Genomic DNA, 19,642 nt, shown 5'->3' with positions numbered 1-19,642 from the left:
CGGATATTCAGTAAAAATGAGTCCTCTATGCCTTATCTTCAGGTCCTCAAGAGATACACGGACCCTTAGCGTGGCAATCGAAAGCATGCGGTCTGGTTACCAGACTTGATAGCCAGGACCGAGCAGAAGAGTGTCTAATGATAGACTCACCCCGGTTATTTTTGTGCTATAAGTTTATGTGGTTACGGGACTTTCCATAACCTAAAAAGCATTAGCTCATAAATATATTTCACTGTCTATTCGCTCAAAAAGCTATCGGTAAAGAAATAACATAAGAGGATGCAAATGATGAGTATATGGCTGTCTAGAGCACTGGGATAAAAAAATACGGTAGAAAAAATTTAACACATACTAAATAATCATCATTCTAGATCAATTACTATTAAATGTATTTAATTTATTCAAAGTCCGCTGGATTCGCTTATAACAGCCTAATTTATTGGGTTGTCGAAAAACTATTGGCCGTTTTTCTAGCTGGATATCTTCGAAGCTACATATCTCAGGTAGTATAGGTCGCGTTGGGTTGGCAGTGTAATTTGAAAGCCGATATCTTCGTAGGGTTATATGTGTCTAGTGTTGAGATGCCTTTATTCATCAAACTCAAAGTACAGGACCTTGAAAATGAATAATGGGATTTCTAAAAAGAAATGCTATGTTACAATTTTGTTAGCGCAAATTGTGCCCAAGCTCATAAAAATGTCTGTTTTTTATGGTCAAAATGCGTTAGTGGAAAAACGAAAAAAATTTAAAGATGGCATTTTTGCGTTCGTTCCAAAAATTTTAACGTGAAGGATGCTTCTGACAGTAGTCGAACAATTACAGAAAAAGTTAATGAAATATTTAGAAAAACTAAGCGATAAAGAAAGTAGCCGTGATATCACCAAACTAGAAATGAACCACCGTACAGTTTTAACTCGTCTGAAAAAGCTAGCTACGCAGCTCATCTTTTAAGTGCCAGATAAATTCATGCGAGAGAATCCACTTAATCATTTCGACCTGTGAAACTCTACAGAAACGACAGGAAAACCGAGCTATTGTTAAAACGATTCATTACAAGTGAAACAAGGTGGACCATATACGACAATACTATGCAAATAAAAAGTTTGACAAAATTACCTCTATAATCTGTGACAAAGCCTACACTGACGCCCAAAAAAGTGTTTGGTACGATTAGAAAGGAATCGTGCAATAAGGGTTGCTGCCGCTTGGCAAAATGATTGACTCAGACTGCTACTGTCAACAATTGACAAGATTAAAACAAGCTATTGAAAAAGTCGACCGGAACTAGTAAATAGTAAAGCGTCATTCTGCACCATGTTTATGCCAGACCGCAGACATTATAGGTATTAGGTAAAAATGAGTAAATTGGGATGGACATTTTCTACGCATCCGCTGTATAGCCTAGAGCAGAGGGTCATCTGTTTCAGTCTCTGCAGAACTTCGTGTTTATTTAGTTCCAATGAAACAATGTAAAAACAACTCATTAGAATTTTTCGCTTAGAAACTAAAGAAAATTTATCAAGAGCCGATGCGCTTCTCTTCTGCTTCCGAGCTTAAGTTAGTAGTACTGACTTTGCAGTAGTGAGTAGTGTGTCGAAATACGTAACATTATTCTGACAGTCCGCTAAAAATTGTATTCTTTCTAGCACCTCATCCGCAATAATTACCTCAGATGCTCTAAAAATATCGGCTTGATAAGCGAATTCGAGCCATGTTTTAGCTCTATCGTTTGTAAATAGGCAAACATTTCAAACCTGAGTTGGACTAATACACTACTGTACGCAAGATTGAGTTTTCAAGCTGAGGCATATTAATTAGCTAAGCTTAATCTAAAGGTTTTATAGCTATTGATTGTATCCGTCTGCTTATGCCGTATCAGCGCTGGTTGTAGCTGTAGCAGTGCTAAATTATTTATTTTAACATAACGATAAGTCTTCATTTAGAATTCTATCCATACGTTTCTTACTCATATAGATTGTTTGACTGTTCTTTGTTAGCGTTGTATATAAATCTTAGCATACACATGGCCTGTTCTTGGTGAGTGTCAATATGTAACCGCCTCTTAAACTCTGCTCCTGTTTTTTCTTCCCCCAAGCCCGCTCTTCTGTCGCCCTGGCATGGACCCTCTTCTGATCTACGTCGCTCGCTCACCGCTCGCATACATTCAACCAGACTGGGGGCCCAGGTCCCTGGCACTGGAAAGAAAGTCTCAGACAAGCCTTCGTTTGAGCATAGGCAGAGCCTTTCCTTTCGCTCCACTATCGAGCGGGTTCTCTCAAGCTTTGCTCCGGCTCTTCTACCTCTTACCTCCCAGGCAAGTGCGCAGGGCGTACACATCCAACGAACGGCGGCAGCAGGAGGCTCTTAGAGGCTGCGGCCACTGCCTGCTTGCATGTGCCAACACTACCACCCACGCAGTCAGTCAGTCACATTTGCTCTCACTCAGACGCAGCATTCGTTCTGTCTGAGTAACACTAGCCGACCCACGATGTTCTACCCCTTAGGGTTAAGTATCCAAGGCCGAGGAAGGAACCAAACTAGTAAAGATAGAACTAAGCGCGGTCCCATAATTTGAAAATTCTCAGAAGACGTACGATTAGTTAAGCTACCGGCTTATCGTCAAGTGTATCCTCGCTGCTGGTTTCAGTACCCTGTAGGTTCTCCAACTAAATTACGTGAAGCATAGAAACACTACTGAAGTGTACTGGAAGCTAAGGAAGTAGCGGATTAAAGCACAACCAAGCAAAATACAGCAGCAGGAAACGTAGTTAATGCTAGTTATTATCGGCCTGTAGTGTTATCACTATGATATTCAAGAGTACTCCAGCATATCCAAATAGACGACTTAATCAAGTAAAGGCAGTGACATTGAGGTTTTCCCCGGGCAAATCCTCAGCCGCAACACCTAACTCCGTGATACTGTGTGTTTATTGTTAACAAAAACAAAACTAAATAGCTTTAAAAACGAGAGGAACGACCCAAAACAAAAAAAAAGAAGTTTACCACGAGGAAAAACAAGGCTTCTCACGACCGAAGTTGCAGGAAACATAGTGAAATAATTGACTATTGCTCATCAATGTGCCTACGGTTATTTCTATATGTTTATTACGCGTGCACTACCGGTCGCCCAAACCATTCGGACACTGTTTCCAGACGCCTGCTACCACTGCGCGCCGTTCGGCAGATTTCCTGCGAAAGTTCGTTATGCCACTCACTGCAACGCTGTGGAAGTGGACGTTAGTGAAATAATAGAAAGAAAAAATAGGGTTAGCCACATTGAAGCGACGCCCTCCGAGAGTTAACTGTGCATCGACAGCTGCTACAGTACCTAGAATTCCCACTAGTAGTGTTGCTCACGCCGTGTTCTCGGAAAGCGTATAGACCTAAAATGACAAATAATCAATTGCCTATTATGCCGTGCATCAGCTTTCACCTAGTTTAGTTGCGTTCGACAATCGTCGAACGAGCACACAGATTCACTGTACAAGAATACGTACAGCCGTTTTCGACCGATTCTCGTTGACCAGTAGAGTGCCTAGGCGCTACGAATACACCACTGCTCAAACATTAGTCCCAATACATCGATGGGCCCTGTCGAGGGTCAAAGGTACAGTTGCGCCGGACCTCACAAACATTGCGGTGACGGAGTAGATAATATGGTATCCGATACCACTATACGAGACACAAAATTCGAAGAAAAAGAATAAGACGACGAGGAAAAGTTTTTAACGACAATAATGTGCACAACAGACAAAAAGGGAAACCAAAGAAACATCGAAAATGCAACACGAACGCCTTCGCCCCAGCTGTCACCGCCATCGCTAGCAGGCTTAAAGTACAACTTTCACAATTCGATCTGGCTAAATGCGTTGCTGCAACAATACGCGACAACATTATTAAGACGACAACAACACCATCATGGACGACTATCACATCAAAATCAGCAAAGATCCGAACGAGCGAAGTTTCAGCAAGAAAACGATCAACAAGATCCGCAACGACAATTAATCATTGTAACCACGACACGACACAGCCTCCAACAACTTCAGGACGGGCAGCAGCAGCATCAGCCTTGGCACTCACAACTAAACTCAGAGGAAAAGCAACGACAACAACAACAACAACGACTGCTGCTGGAAGAAGTTCGTCAGTTTCCACTCAGCATTGCTTGTCCAGCAACAGGACAAAGAAGAACTGCAACTGCAGTAATATCAACAATGATTTTTCTAACAGAAACAATACTACGACAGCAACGACACTTGTCACTAACTGCTAAAACCAGAAGCATGAACAAGGCCCCTCGCCGTATTTCAGCTTCGATTTCAGCAGCAGCGGTCTTCGATTACGATACTTCGATCGAAAGCACCACAGCTATAGCAGGTTTTCAAGTTGCTCCAATCGCTTCAAATTTAACAGGTAGTTGCGTAGTTTTCGATAGCTCCAATGATGTCCATTGCCTCCAAGAGGAATGTACCAGGAATACAGCTGCAAATAGTATAACTGTTAGAAGCACAGGTAGCCCGAACAATGCTTTTACCACCGCTCCAGCTACTAAAATCGGTACCAATTACACTGCAGGGTTTGGTACAATGGCGATTTTTTTTCCTGTAGGGTCAAAAGCTAATGCAGATATGATTCTTCCAATTTCAATAGCAACATTTACTCGTACCAATGGAACGATTTTAACAGAGAAAACAGCCAGCAAGCGTAATTCAACTACAAGCGATAGTCATCGCACTGCGCTGAATCAAACCAGCTCGGCTGCACGCGAAGCTCGGCCTGCCGCCATCATCGTTCGTGGTGACATGGCCTGCATCGCCGTCGTCGATCAGGCAGCGGCGAAGAGCGTTGACGCTGGCACGTCCTTTCGGGAATCACCCGCCCGATTGTCGTTCTCCGGCCACTTTTGCCGTCAAGATAATTACGGAAACGATGCAATAACAACAATAAAAACAACAGCAGCAACAGCAAGAACGACAACGACAGCCACTGCAATATCACAGGTTTTCAAAATTGAAATTTCAGCATGCAACAACCCGCTCGGGTACGAACCAATTTTAAGTGATTTCTCAACAGCTAACCACCTAGAGCTAGCCCGAGATCGAGAAAGTAGAAAGATATCGTGCACGAGCGCTCAGCAGTCACGACCGCGTAGGATGTCAATATCCACGCCCACGATTACGTGGACGCTGCTAATGTCGTGGTTGACTTTGGGTCTCGTGGGGCTCGTTCCGGACGGAATCGGCCTGGGTCTGCCGGGCGCGGCGGCCTCCCGTGAGGCTAAGCGCCTGTTCGACGATCTGCTAAGCGACTACAATCGACTTATTCGGCCTGTGGGCAACAACTCTCACAAAGTGGTCATCACGGTTGGCCTCAAACTGTCACAGCTCATTGACATAGTAAGTGATTTATTTTGCTCGCTTGTTTAATCATATTTATTGTTTCATTAATTTTATTATGCCGTACAACATTGGAATAAGGGTTTTACCTGTGGATCGATTTAGTCCCAGATACCCCGAAATACTAATCAGCTTATAACCTCAAATAGTTCACTATTCAGAAGCTGAAATATGTTAATATTTACTGCCCAACGCCCTTATTGATTGATAGGTCATTGACAATTCACTGATAAGCTATAACTCTTTTTCTTCAAACTATAAAATGACTACTGGTCGTACTATATGATCCGCTACGCCGCTCAAGTTTTTCTTTGACAGCGTCACACATAAAATCCATTTATAGCTTTATTTCGAGCCAAAGTAATGCATAACATTATACATAGGTTTTCGTGAAGGCTTGGCATATTATTGCCGGTTCAGAACTTGTGTCGTTGGGTTTTATATATATATATATCTCAATTTGATCATCCTCACCCCATATCCTAAAATGATTTAACAATAATCCTCGTCGAATTTATCTTTACCTTCGTCTCGTGAGAACCGGTTTGCTGAGACAGGAAATTGAAAAGATCTGTTCGTCCTCCTTAACTTTACTATCTGATCCCCTCTCCCAACCAACCTGCTGTGAGACCTAGAACAACAGAATAGGAAAAAATTCTCAAAGATTTCTCAGGGAAAATCTACCGCATTCAATACGAACCGACATATGCTCCCAGGGAAAAGCAATAGATAACATAAACAGTTGGCAGGGTAGAAGGAGCCAGGTGTAACCTATATATTTAGATGACGGACATTTATGTAACCTATGTGCGATTTCCATTGCAGAACTTGAAGCACCAAGTGATGACAACTAATATATGGTTGGAACAAGTAAGTACCATCGAACGCGTTATTTTTAGTAAATAATTCTATTCACATTTTCTTTTTTATATTGTGAAGCTGACAAAGACATCTCTACTTGGTGTCGACTCACCATGTCCTTTCATCGGTAGCGTCGATCCAAACGTTACAACTTTAAATTCGACCCTATTCTGCCATGAAAGGCTGAAAAGATTATGCACGTATTTTAGTTTTGCAGGTGAAGCTGTAATTGAATTGTATATGCTTGTTGTGGGGAGATACACCGTATTCTTTCTGAAGTAAACTGCACAGACACACTATTCGTATATAACTAATGCGATCGCCGGATAGCTACAGTAAGTATATTGTTATATATACTTCTTGCAGGAGTGGGAAGACTACAAACTGAAATGGAACCCCGCAGAATACGGAGGAGTTGACATGATTCACGTGCCCGCTGAGAACATCTGGCTTCCAGACATCGTATTATTCAACAAGTATGATAATGGATTAATGTGCTGGGTTCCGATAAATATTTTAATCGAACAATGTATCTATTGCACAGCGTGTAAGCGGAGTAAACCGTAGAGCTTAACGTCTAATAAGGCAATTAAATATAGGAATACTTGACGTTTCAGCGCTGACGGTAACTACGAGGTAATACTTATGAACAAAGCAACCGTTTACTCCACTGGAAAAGTTGTGTGGAAGCCTCCAGCTCTATACAAAAGCACTTGCGAAATTGATGTTGAATATTTTCCATTCGACGAACAGAACTGCCTCATGAAATTCGCGTCATGGACGTATGACGGTTTCGAAGTAGATCTTCTTCATCAAAAACAGAAACCTGGTGAGACCGAAGTCTCAACTGGTATCGACATGAGCGAGTTCTACAAAAGCGTCGAATGGGATATCCTCCTCGTGCCTGCCAAATACAATCAGGTAAGTATTCTATTTTGCCAAACAGATCTAGCAACTTGGATGTCGGACTGTCTAAGCTACCATGTACGCATAACAGTGCCACTAATGCTACTAAGAAATATTTAAAGAAATTCCCTGGCCATCGTTTTTTATTCGACATCCATCATCAAGCTGGCAACTGAAAAAACTCATCTACTGCTTTGTTTATGTCTTATCCGCATTTTTTTTTTCATTAGGGCAAGTACGACTGTTGTGTAGAACCGTTCCCGGACATCACGTTTAACATCACAATGCGCCGAAAGACGCTATTCTATACAGTCAACCTGATCATCCCGTGCGTGGGTATTTCCTTTCTGACAGTGCTAGTCTTCTACTTGCCGTCCGACTCGGGTGAGAAGGTTACCCTCTGCATTTCGATTCTCGTCTCGCTAACCGTGTTCTTCCTGCTGCTCGCCGAGATTATTCCTCCGACTTCCCTTGCCGTACCATTATTAGGCAAATACCTCCTGTTCACAATGATCCTGGTCACGCTATCTATCTCGGTCACGGTCGGTGTGCTCAACGTGCATTTCCGCTCGCCGTCCACGCACAAAATGTCCCCATGGGTACGGCGCGTCTTTATTCATATTATGCCGCGCCTTCTGCTCATGCGAAGGCCCAACTATAACCCCGTGCCCGACGAGGAGCATCACAAGTACACGTTACAACATCGCGCTCATCAACAGCTGCTTCAACAGCAGCGGCGCATACAGCAGCAACAGCAACGTGAACACCAACCGCAGCCCCCGCAACAACCACCCGCTGACTGTAATGGGGTTGAACTCAACTATCGTGAATCTATGCTTAGAGGTGTGTGTGACAGGGGCCGTTATGGACAAATGGCCCAATACCATGTTCGTACATACAGCTCATAGACATAAGTGGCTTGCTACTTATCATCTATTTGCTCGTTTATATACTTAACTAGCTCGTAAAAGGAAAAGTTGATGACTAATAAGGAAAAGAAGTGAGTTAAAAATAAAGCATCGTTTTCTCGCACTTATGGTAATGCCATATAGAATTTCGAACATACAGAAATATACGCTGCGATAAATAACACCTCAGAACTGAGAAATAACTGTAGGTGACGAATCATGTTCCAAGTCACAACCACCTGATTTACAGGCAATCCAAATGCGCTTCAATTAGGTTCAATACGTGCGATGCGTGCTAGCCCCTTGCTGGACGATGTGGGACTGGGCCGAGGCAGCCTCTCAAGTGGGTTAGGGGGGCTAAGCTCGTTGGGTAATATGGGTCCGATGGGCCCGATCGAAGCTATGGAGGCGGGACTCGACGCTGGTGGCTCCCCGCCACTAGAACCTCAACTTCAGCGACCCTACTCCGCCGAACTACAGAAAGCTATCGAAGCTATTCTCTTTATCGCTGAACATTTGCGAAAGGACGATGAAGATGAAAGTGTAAGTAAATCGTTTGTTTCTGTTTTCAATCATAGTTATAGCATATACTATATGTCGTTGGGTGGCCTCAAGTCAACTTGAATCTCTGATTTTTTACAGTCAAAGCTTAGGTCAGTGTTCAAAGATGAGCAGCAACTGTGTCAAATTATACTAATAGCATGAAGTAGCGTTCGTTGTGTCGGACACTTTCATTATCTATGCGTGTTCCCAGTGCAGAGATGAACTACTCGCCGCTGGAAAGATAGAGCCGATGGGATCAATGTTAATACTTTAGTAAATAAAACAGCCTATCCGATTTAAGGGATGCTACCTTTACAAGTTAAAAAAAAATAAGAATATTAAATGGTTTGTTGTTCACAGGAACGCCAAGACTGGAAATACGTGGCAATGGTGCTCGATCGACTCTTCCTGTGGATCTTCACCCTCGCGTGTGTTGTCGGCACGGCTGGGATTATTCTACAGGCGCCGTCATTATACGACGATCGCGAATCTATTGACGTGCTCATGTCCCAGATTGGAAGGAACACTGCACCAACAATAACAACATCCACTCACTAACAACATCAACACCAACAACTCAACAAAACTTATCAACTGAACAAGCCCATATTGAAGCCGACTAACACCAACCGACCCACTCTCTTCGACCTAAAACACAAATTGTAGAATTGGCTTCATTGACACACCCAAGCAAACTTCCGTTTATTGCCGATATGACAGCAATTCTTTGATTAACTAACAGAACGTACAATAGTTAGCCCTCTACGTACTACAACAGTTTGTCGTGTCTTCTGAACAGACGACCACTGGTAAAGCACTCGCCTGCTTATATCTAACGCAACCAATAATACGGATAACTGCTATATATATATAATCATAACTAGACAACTAGAGTATATGTAGGGTACTGATGATACGAGTCAATACCGAACCGCTGGTGAGTGCTAGTTCTCCGTGGTGTAATAATGTTGACGTGACATACAGCGTTGCGCTGAGTGCCGGACGTCAATTACCGAATATCGACTGTCAACAAACTGCTCCAACTGTGAGCAAGCACTATGGCTATCGGCAACGTCCCAATAGCAATAATAAACTGCTAAAGCGTTAGAATAATATTAATAGCATTACATCTCTATTGGGTCAGCATGAACTATTCTTATAAGTATTACTACTGTAGTTACAACTACAGAACAGTTCAAACAACAACAACAACAGCAGCAACAATAACCATAATATGACATGAAGAATATGATTGCGGCAATAGGCGTACGCTTGAAAGGAGAAGACGTGAAGCTGCGAACAGTATATTGATAAAGAAGAACAGGATCTAAACGCTGGTGATGATGACGACTATATGGCGAATCTAACACACTTTCAACGACCCTAGCACAGACTCTTTATCATATACAATATTCGTATTATTGCATATTACTCTATGAATACTTACTACACGTACAGACAACGACCACTCCTGCGGATGCCGAACTGTCGCGGTTGTCACACTGCTACAGCAACCCCCCACTGCTACACTGATATTGACAACAATATCAACAGGAAAATAAAATGACCCCCCCCCCCCAGTCATGACGGAACCTATGTCAGCCGATCAGTGTCTATCTGATCAATGATGCGCAATTGCCGCTTCAGCTTGAGGCGAACAGATGAACACAGAAAGAATAGAAAATGGAGAAGTATATAGAGAAGAAAGTAGAAGATGAACACACAAACGCTTAAAAAGACTACCGCAGCTCCCCAGTAACCTAGCCATTACATTCCGCTGGCTTTATTAATTATTTGTTGTGACGCTGCATATGCGATGCTATCATTTAATTATATCTATTCTGATAGTTTTTGCTATTGCGTCGACGCTCAACGCAGGTAACAATTTTTTTTTAACAAGCTAATTTGTCATTTGTGACATCTATACCATAGTAAATTCACCTAAGATCATCGAGACAGTGTTTGAATGGTCAGCATCAGAAGCTTATATACGTCTAACCGCATCTAACGCTTCAGCGGATCAAATCAGCTCTAACATGCTTCACCTCTTCAATAGAGGTGAAGTGCAACTCTGTTGATAGTTGGATATTAATTACATATATTTTCCAGGTGTCTTCTAGGTGTTCAGAGTAGCGGTTTTGCTCTTCAACAAAGCTCAAAGAGCTGTTGTACCTAGCACTCTTTGCACATATTGCAAATATTTGGCTACCTAAAGTCGACCAAACATTTTCTAAGCATCTATGTTTGCAAATACAGACATGTGTGTACTTGTATCAACTGTGACTTCGAACATTCGTTAAGTGATTAGACAAATGGTGCTAAAATTTTTATTACAGAAGCTACGTGAACTGTGCGAACGATGGATGGTAATGAACGTAATTGCGTTACCCTGTCGTTCGGTTACTTAACTAGCAGTTATTTAGGAAGTTAGTAATGAGAACACAAATCACTTTTGAAATTGAAAACTTTGAAAAATAATCATTTCTCGATAAGAGTCTCAGATGCCGAACAGACCTACTCGATTTGGGTGGACCAAAAACAGGTATAGCGCAGATTATCTCCACTTCTCTAAACTTTTCCATATGGTTTGCTCGTATTTATCAGAGTTTAGCATCTTTTTTAGGGTGCGAGCAACGATCGAGATTCACAGTTGAAAGTAACTATTGATCAACCCTTCCTCTCAGGTTCTACTACAACTGCCGAATGACTTTTGTTTGAAGATGTTACAATATTGCAAATAGCTGATATGTGTATTTGGCTGATTTTAAGTTATCCAGTAAAATTATTTTCTGCATTAGCAAAATGATATAAAAACAGTGATTTTTGAATCTATTTTTTCGAATCAATTTTATTCTCTCAACTTACATATTGAAGGTCACGACGCTAACCGGTACACATAAGCATACACTATGTCGCCTGACAACTATCAACAATGGTGCACTACGACGCTAGGTCAATTATATAATAATGAGATCGTCTCATTCATATACGCTGCTCAACGGAATAATGCTCCCAATAACCAACAAAAATCCGTGTTAGGCAATCTTCAGATTAAAAAAGTTGCAACGAAGGGTTTGATCCCACGAGATATGTCATTCCCTGTACCTAACGCAATAGGACATTTCTGGCTATTCCAGAATTATTGGGCAAATTTACTTGTAATATTGCAGATAATCCACCCATAGGGTTAAGGCATTTGTGGCATGCCCTAAAATGCGCGTACCGACTCTCCATTGAAGATGTACTGGCCTGTAAGAACTTTGAATGAAACATGCCTGGCAGCGGGTTGCCTTTCAAGGTTTGTATTATCAACGAACCAAGGAAAAGAATATAGGTGAGTGCTCCTTGTTTTTTGGCTGTTTATAATCGATCGCATTTTTCCTTTAACAGGTTTTCCTTAAGCCGTTCGAAGTATGTCCAATCGCACCACGGCCTATTTTATTTACAAGATAAAGGAGACTTTGTGTTTTCCGGTTTGTATAAACAAGGTTGTAAAAACAATAATATATATCTTAATAATCAAAACGCTGAATACACATATCACTGTTAGTACTACAGTGTTATTAGATAAGCGACCGAAAACTCATACGATACGTGTAGATACTTACCACGTAGAGTTCATGTCGTTAAATGGATAATCTAACCGGTACAACAATAGAACTACTAGAATTTGAGATATATAATTAACCAGCAAGATGAAATAATATAGCACGAAATAGTTTTAGGACGATTTTACTTTAGTCATGGTAATTGAATAGAATATATGTGGTTTACGAAAAAATAGATGAACTCTAGCAACGATATAAAGCTGATTGAGGAAGTAGTCATTTGCTTCATGTCAAAAGGTCTGTATATGTAAAATCTAGCGTTTGACAAACATTCTGAAGCCTACTTGTTAAGATTACTGTAGCCTCGTCCGATCTTACTGATAACGGGAAATTTCTGTACGACACCATTCAGTAGATACCTCGCATTTAAATGTTTATAGTTGAAGTCCTGACAAGAAGAATTGTGGAACGGTGCACCCAGTACGTTCAAGTTAGCTGAGCTCATCAAACGATCGATCGAAATGTCACACACTTGCATTGATTGAAATATACAAACACGCCAGATGCAATAAATCATTAATTCAGTATTATGTCGCATATGCACTGTATAACAAACAGCAAAAGACCTAATTCTATGCCAGCTCTATAGAAACGCATATATATATATATATGGGAAAACCCGAGCCGAGACTGTTCCTTCTAATGGCAGTTAATTAAGGTAATTTGTTTATATCGGATTCTTTAGTCTTCCTGAACGTGGCTGCATCCCGGTCCAGCCTGGCCTGCAATATTCAAGTAGGGAAATCAATAATATTTTTTACGCTTTTACTCTAAACAATATATATAGTATATAGATATCGACGGATAATAAATGAACATAGTGCATACTGCTATCTCGTTACCTAATCGTCTATTGTAACGTTTTTGTAGATCTGTAAGGTCCTGAACCGGATGTCCCTTTTTAATCAACTTAGCAGTCGTTCTTGTTTTTTTTTTTCGCATCTATTGTTTTCCGTCGTGAGGTACTTACCTATTTCGTCCCTCAATATTCCTCTATCTGGGCGTGCAGTGCGGCCATGCTGATGTCAAAGCATAGGGCAATCGCGTATACGCTCATTGTGCAAACACATGAACAGGCACAAAACACGGACTAAAACAAGACAACAAAAAAAAAACAAACCATACACGGCAAATAACACACTACATAATATTACGACGAACTCACGCATTCACTACAACAAATGCGACACAGATCAGTGTGAATTCGATACGAAGACAGTGAATTCTTGTGAATGACGTTGATCTTTAAGTAACTGCCTAATTGATTCATATATCTCTGTATTATTATAATGATTATTATTATTGCTATTGATCTATAATTACATGTAAGAAGAAAAAAAGAGCAAATGTGCGATAGAAAAGAAAAGTAAAGGAGCAGATCAGCCCTAACAGAACTGACTAACGATTTCTAAATGAGTAGTTGTTGTTGTTGTTGTTTACCCGTCACCGCCGCGCTGCCCCTATGTCTGGGCGTTGACAGCCCCATCCCGCAGACCGCATTGTTCAGCTGTACAGCAGAAAGATGAGATATCATACTAATTTCTCTCTCTAATTTTAGGTGAAAAACTGCCAAAAAAAAGCGTTCGGCTATGCGGAATATATGACTTAAGCAAGAAGCTGCTCAAAAAGAGGTGCGCTCGGTTTGATTCGACGCTGGGTGCTTTAATACTATATCAAATGATAATATGAACTCGTTTTATTTTCGAAAGTACTTGATGCGTGATTTGTAACATCTGTCAAAGATTCGTTCTGAATTGATGGAAGTGAGCCGTTCATATTACTTCTATTGGCGAAAAAAGCTTGATCATATAGTTGAATGAGTGATATTCCTACCTAATGGCCGTCAACCATGCATGGAGGTAGATGAAATGCTCACCAGATTCTGATGTAGGCTATATTAGTGAAACATACAAGAAAAATACGACGAAAATTGCGTGCGTAGTTGCGTAGATCGTTACTTTGAATGAAAGTTAGCCTTTAAGCTCTCGTTTATCTAGCTTAGCGTATAATTCAATTACCTTACAGCTACAAGCTATGTATATATAGACAGAGAGAGATTGCGGCCGCGTATGTGTGTTGTTGGCCGGACTAGAGGTTCTGTAGGGACGGGAACATTCGGCGTTGGCAACCAGTGGCACTTTAAACGGCCATTTTGTTTGGTTGGGTTTCTTCCACTTTGGCTGAGTCTGTCCTAATGACACAGTTTACGGTTTAAGGACGATTATGCTCTACTATAAGTACTGTTATCAGTACTAGTACCGAATAGCGAGTCCATCTATCATATATATTATTAGTACCATTATTAACGATATTTATTATTAATACTATTATTCAATATGTCTACAACAATTTAGGATAATAAAAGTATTTCATTATTGAAGAACTTTGAAACGATGCAAAAATCGAGCAGTAAAAAGCCAGACGAGGCCGGCATGTTTATCAGAGTGGCCTCTCGAAAATTTTATAATGGGCCATTACATTAAACAGGATAACATGATAGAACATTATATAGAAACACTTGAAATTAATCGAAAAGATCAGTCTGCAAATCCTTACGCATATACATACACACAATTCCCACTAGTTAATATATATATATGTACAACAGCCTGGCAGCTTGTTCGCGTTTTTTATACGACATCGGTGTACTCTGATTATATCATGTTGGCGTAGTTTGATGACAACAAAAGCCCAAAACGGGTTTACATCGAATGAAGGCTAGGTAACCGTATTCAACTTATTCCAAGAACACATGCGCGTATGGACAGATACGGGCAGGCAGGCGAGAACGCGTAAGACAGTATGCGCTACACGTTTCTATTTGGCGATTATTGACCGATACGTAAGATCTTTCTTCACATACACACATATATATATGCGCGTGTTTATGTCAAGGCTACGAGTAGGTCACGAGTGATTAATATGCTGAAACTTGAATAAGAGGAAAATTGAGCGCAAAGAAAGTAGAGGAATTGCAAGTAACTGTTTATTTACCCTATTATAGTCAGAGACTAAATATGTCAAATTAATTTTACCGTTATCAAAAAAAAACAAAACATACAGAAATGATTGCAGCACTATTATTATTATAAATATAATGTGAATAAGAAGCACACACGACAACGAACCTCGCATAAGAGCCACCTAATACCGATTTGTAATGTAGGCTTTTAGAAATTGGTGGCACTTATGATAAAATAGTAATGTTACTAGCATGCTGGCTGTTACAGCTAATGTCACTATTACTACATTTTCAATTAATATTTAGATATAATCGTTCCAGTATACACTCACATAATCCTTGGTGGGAGACTGCCGACGAAGTATTGCTTCTCTATTAATCGTTACCATGTAACTGAAGAGTCAGTGAAGTGTAAATTTTACAAGAGGAAGGTATTGGATAGGGGGCAGCTCTAGGCGAAGTAGTTTACCATGAGCGCGTGCACCTCCATGAATATGCTGATAGATACCTCCTTGCTTACTCTGATTTGTCAGGCAAACTGGTTCTCTCTGAAGGTGTGTGACGAAAGTATAGTTTTTGGATTGCGATTTTCGTTCCTCATAGATATTTGCAAGAAGCATGGTCGGATGCATTGTACCAGTAATAAGAACCATCTGAACGTTGCACCTGGCTACAGTCACCAGAGGCACTGTGGTAAACAATGTGGATAAACTGCGGTAGAAAACGGCGTGAAGATTGACACTTCGGGATGAACGGACTAAGGAATGTTTGATTGGCGGTGTTCACTGTCGTTGAGAATACAATATAGAGAAACAAATCGTTGAAAACTATATAGCAAATGCAAAAGCTACGATTATTTTGGGGAAAAAGAGCACGCCTTGTTTCATGGTCGGTAATAGTCTTTTATGAAACTTAGCATCCATATGGCAAGTTGTTTCCCCGAAAGATGCGAAAACTGAAACTCTCAATACATGGAGGTGCCACGTATCGAACAGTAAAGGATGACGAACTACGGAAAATTCAAAAAGAAGCGGTGTTATATCGCTAAGTAGTAGGTGAAGTATATTGAATCGACTAACTCATGAAAAGGACATGGATAGCCGCTTTATAGAAGTGACAACCTACGTTCATATTACAGTGATTCAGGAATGGTAAACACGAGTATCTATCTGAAATCATCAAACGCCCTAATACTTGTCAACAACTATATATAAAAGAATTGTAAATATTGAAAGTATGTAGCGTTACAATATTTATGATATTCAAATCTTATGTGCCTGGCATATTTATATGCTGGGCTATACCACACACAATTGGAGTTTACCCAGCAAATGGATTTCTATTAGATAATCTTGTTAATATACACGACACGCCTGTATCTGTATAGTTAATTCACCAAAAATTATAATTTAAAACATGAGAAATAGCGAAGCATCTTTGAGGAGCGATTGTAAAACGGAATTGGATAATCGTTGGTTTTAAGAACGAAGAAGTGGCTCCTATAAACTCACAGATGAATGGCACAGGCAGATTTACACGTAACGTGTGCTGCATTCCGAGCTCAAAAAGTTTATACGTAGATATTACAAACATACACACACACACACACATATATATATATATAAATATATATATATAGCTGTGAATACAACGGTGATGTGGGAGTAAAAGAAACATTTGCGCGAAAGATTAGCAAGTATCGATACAAATGGAAACTGGACAAATAAGACAACACTTTCATCGTCTGCTCTTTAAACACCTGGTCAGTAGCCTAGGGCGACAACCTAAGGATATTGATATTCAGCTGCTTTAACCGTTTGTTAACAAAACGAATCCTGAGCATCTATATTAGTAAGCAATGCGCTGGCCAATTATAGAACTATGTGCGTGCGGCATCATCTGACAATAGAAAAGTATGTGATTTAGTTTATTCTTGTATCGGGAGAACGCCCTGTCATCTTTGTATCAAGTGAATTACCCCACGTCTTCGTCATCAACGAAATTTCATATGCGTTTTTTGTATATCAAATATAAGAAACTTACGTATTACTTTATGTGTGCAAGAGAAACGGTGACCGAATGATAATTATTAGAAGATATGAAGGCTACACGAAATGTCCGTACAATGTCTCAAATTAATCCTGTGACTGCATGGGCACAAATAGCATGTTATCATAGGATGCGTAACATATTGTCGATTCTATGAAGATTTGGCTTTTGTGGTGGTCGAAGCTTTATACGCTTATCACACTGACTCGAGCCCTGAATAGTTCGCCTCGACCGCAAATATTGGTTAAAATACAATTATTAGAGGTGTCCACGTACTTAGCTATTTATGACGATTTTCATTAGCTAAGTCAATGGTCAAATTGTATTGTACCTAGGACGTTGAATAACGTGCCATCACCTATAATCTTCTATGTACTAATTAAATATGACATTAGTATTTCGCTGGCAGCTGTTGTTGTTTTGCGTGGTTCCTCATGCAATTTTTGTGCAATACCATACCACGCAATGCGTAATAATAATATCCCGGTAATAATATAAAGAAAATCAATTTACCTATAGCGGCAGTGCCAAAGCTTTGTAGGTAATCTGTAATTAACTACGATTATTACCACTGCAACTCCATGTGTTATGGACTAACTGCGAAAACCGTCACGATTGCAGCTAAACAAGACCCCGTGAAGCTATAGCAGTGGTAATCTTACCAAAAAAAAAAAACAAATAGTCTTCAGCACGCAAATATTTGTAAAGAAATTTATGAGCATGAAGGAAGCGATTGATAGTGAAAAGCGATAGTAAGTTCTGCGGCTCTGTACATTTAGATTCTTGAAGAAACTTTACAGAAACTCAAAATGTCAATTACTCACCTAAATTAATTCATATTTTACAAGTTTCGCTGAAAGTATAGCGTTTTCTACGTGGGATAAAATATTGTACTGTAAGAAAGACATGGAAATTAAGCAACGTTTTTTCCCGCTGCATATGTACAGAGTGAGCGAACGTGAATAAATGACGCTAGCGTATAATAATAGATAATTACTTAACAAGGTGGATAATAATTATGAGAAGGTGAAAAGATTGAAGAAGCACACTGTTCTAGTTGAAAGAGACAGCTGTTTAGCCATGTAATGAAATAAAAAATAAACAAAATTGAGAACGGAAATTATGATTTCGCCATATACGTCTTTGATTCAGTTTGTATTTGGAAACTATTAGGTAGATAAGGCTGTCGGAAGAAAATATTGTAAATTAATTTAACAGATGGTGCATCTAAATTGAGAATGTTTCTTATGCTTGAAAAAATTCACCGTTGAAGCTTATTCGACTTATTATAATTAATCTGCAATATATTCTCTTCTGTAAAACGACTGTTAATTTTTACAACAAGCACCAAGATGTATCAAAAATGGCTTCTAAGGCCATTTTTATTAATTCTCAAGTACTTTAAAATTAAACTTTATTGAGAATCTTCTGATGTATCTGATAAATGTCTTTTTCAGATTCTTCAGAACCCATGTGAAAACTCACAATAAAGCACAGCGTCGCTTCTGGGCTCTTTTTTTTTAAATTTTGGTATGAGTCAATGTACTACGCAAGAATTCCATCTTTGCTTCAGCTTGAGAAAAACACATTGTTGTGTTCGGCGTTTTGCTTTAAAAGCAATAGGCTCTTTTCTGGTACCAGGCAATCAGATGAACGCATGCTCATTACGACAAAAAGCCCGCCAATGTTTTGTCCAATTCAAATACACCACTCTGCGTTTCAATCAAAAATTCTGCACTGTCCTTTATATCCCTCACAGTATCGCTCTTTAATCCTTCTTTTTCCAGACTTTTTTAATTCCTAATAGACTTTCTGTGCAACCCAAGGTTCAAATCTTCTCTCGTTAACTGCTAACCGGTTACTGCTAACCGGCGAATAGTATAATTGCCTCTAATGCAACTCGAATCGTCCTCATATCGTTAAGTAATGCAAGAACAACTGCGAACGAGAGCATTTGGTACAACAGTCACTTGGACATTCTGCAGTACAGACAGTCATTGTTGGGGGTTTGAAACTCAAATATCGCCAAAAATATTACTTATTGTTTGTTATTATTACCCTTTCCTTGAGAGGATATATATTTCTTCTTCTTCACCGAGGATTTCCACCTCATGCAAATGACTAGTGGTAACGGGATACGACGAACGTTTGTATCGCGTTATGTCTTCCATTAAAAAATTGGCGGAGATTACAGTTTTTGTTTAGACCGTAACTTGTTAGCAGAATTTTGGAGCAACTTTTTGAGCATTAATTGCTACATATGTAAGAAATATATTTAATTATATTGAAAAAGCATGTCGCTTATTCAACTACTTTTCTAAACTGTTAACTTAGGCTTGGTCACCACCAACTGTGTGTGCATTATGTAGATGAACTACTTCTTCATCACCTTATGAATGTTCGTTT

General features: G+C 39.9%; 1 protein-coding gene across 3 annotated transcripts; it reads left to right on the top strand.

Moving 5' to 3' along the window:
- The first annotated feature begins 2,402 nt into the window (after positions 1–2,402).
- LOC111243713 (neuronal acetylcholine receptor subunit alpha-4-like) lies at positions 2,403–18,370 on the top strand. 3 transcript variants are annotated; one of them, XM_086979458.1, is made up of 7 exons: positions 2,403–5,399; positions 6,225–6,269; positions 6,627–6,736; positions 6,878–7,181; positions 7,397–8,009; positions 8,349–8,617; positions 8,978–18,370. In XM_086979458.1, exons 1-7 carry the CDS (start codon positions 3,738–3,740, stop codon positions 9,173–9,175), a joined length of 3,201 nt encoding a protein of 1,066 aa, XP_086835584.1. In that variant the 5' UTR covers positions 2,403–3,737; the 3' UTR covers positions 9,176–18,370. The 3 variants fall into 3 exon arrangements, with proteins under 3 accessions (XP_086835584.1, XP_022645425.1, XP_022645426.1); XM_022789690.2 differs by having other exon boundaries at positions 8,325–8,617; XM_022789691.2 differs by lacking the exon at positions 8,978–18,370 and having other exon boundaries at positions 8,304–8,422.
- The last annotated feature ends 1,272 nt before the right edge of the window (positions 18,371–19,642 follow it).

This window comes from Varroa destructor, unplaced genomic scaffold (genome assembly GCF_002443255.2).
Source record: "Varroa destructor unplaced genomic scaffold, Vdes_3.0 BEIS01000002.1, whole genome shotgun sequence".
In the NCBI taxonomy this organism is placed as follows: Eukaryota; Metazoa; Arthropoda; class Arachnida; order Mesostigmata; family Varroidae; genus Varroa; species Varroa destructor.
This window is presented reverse-complemented; position numbering and strand designations above follow the sequence as displayed.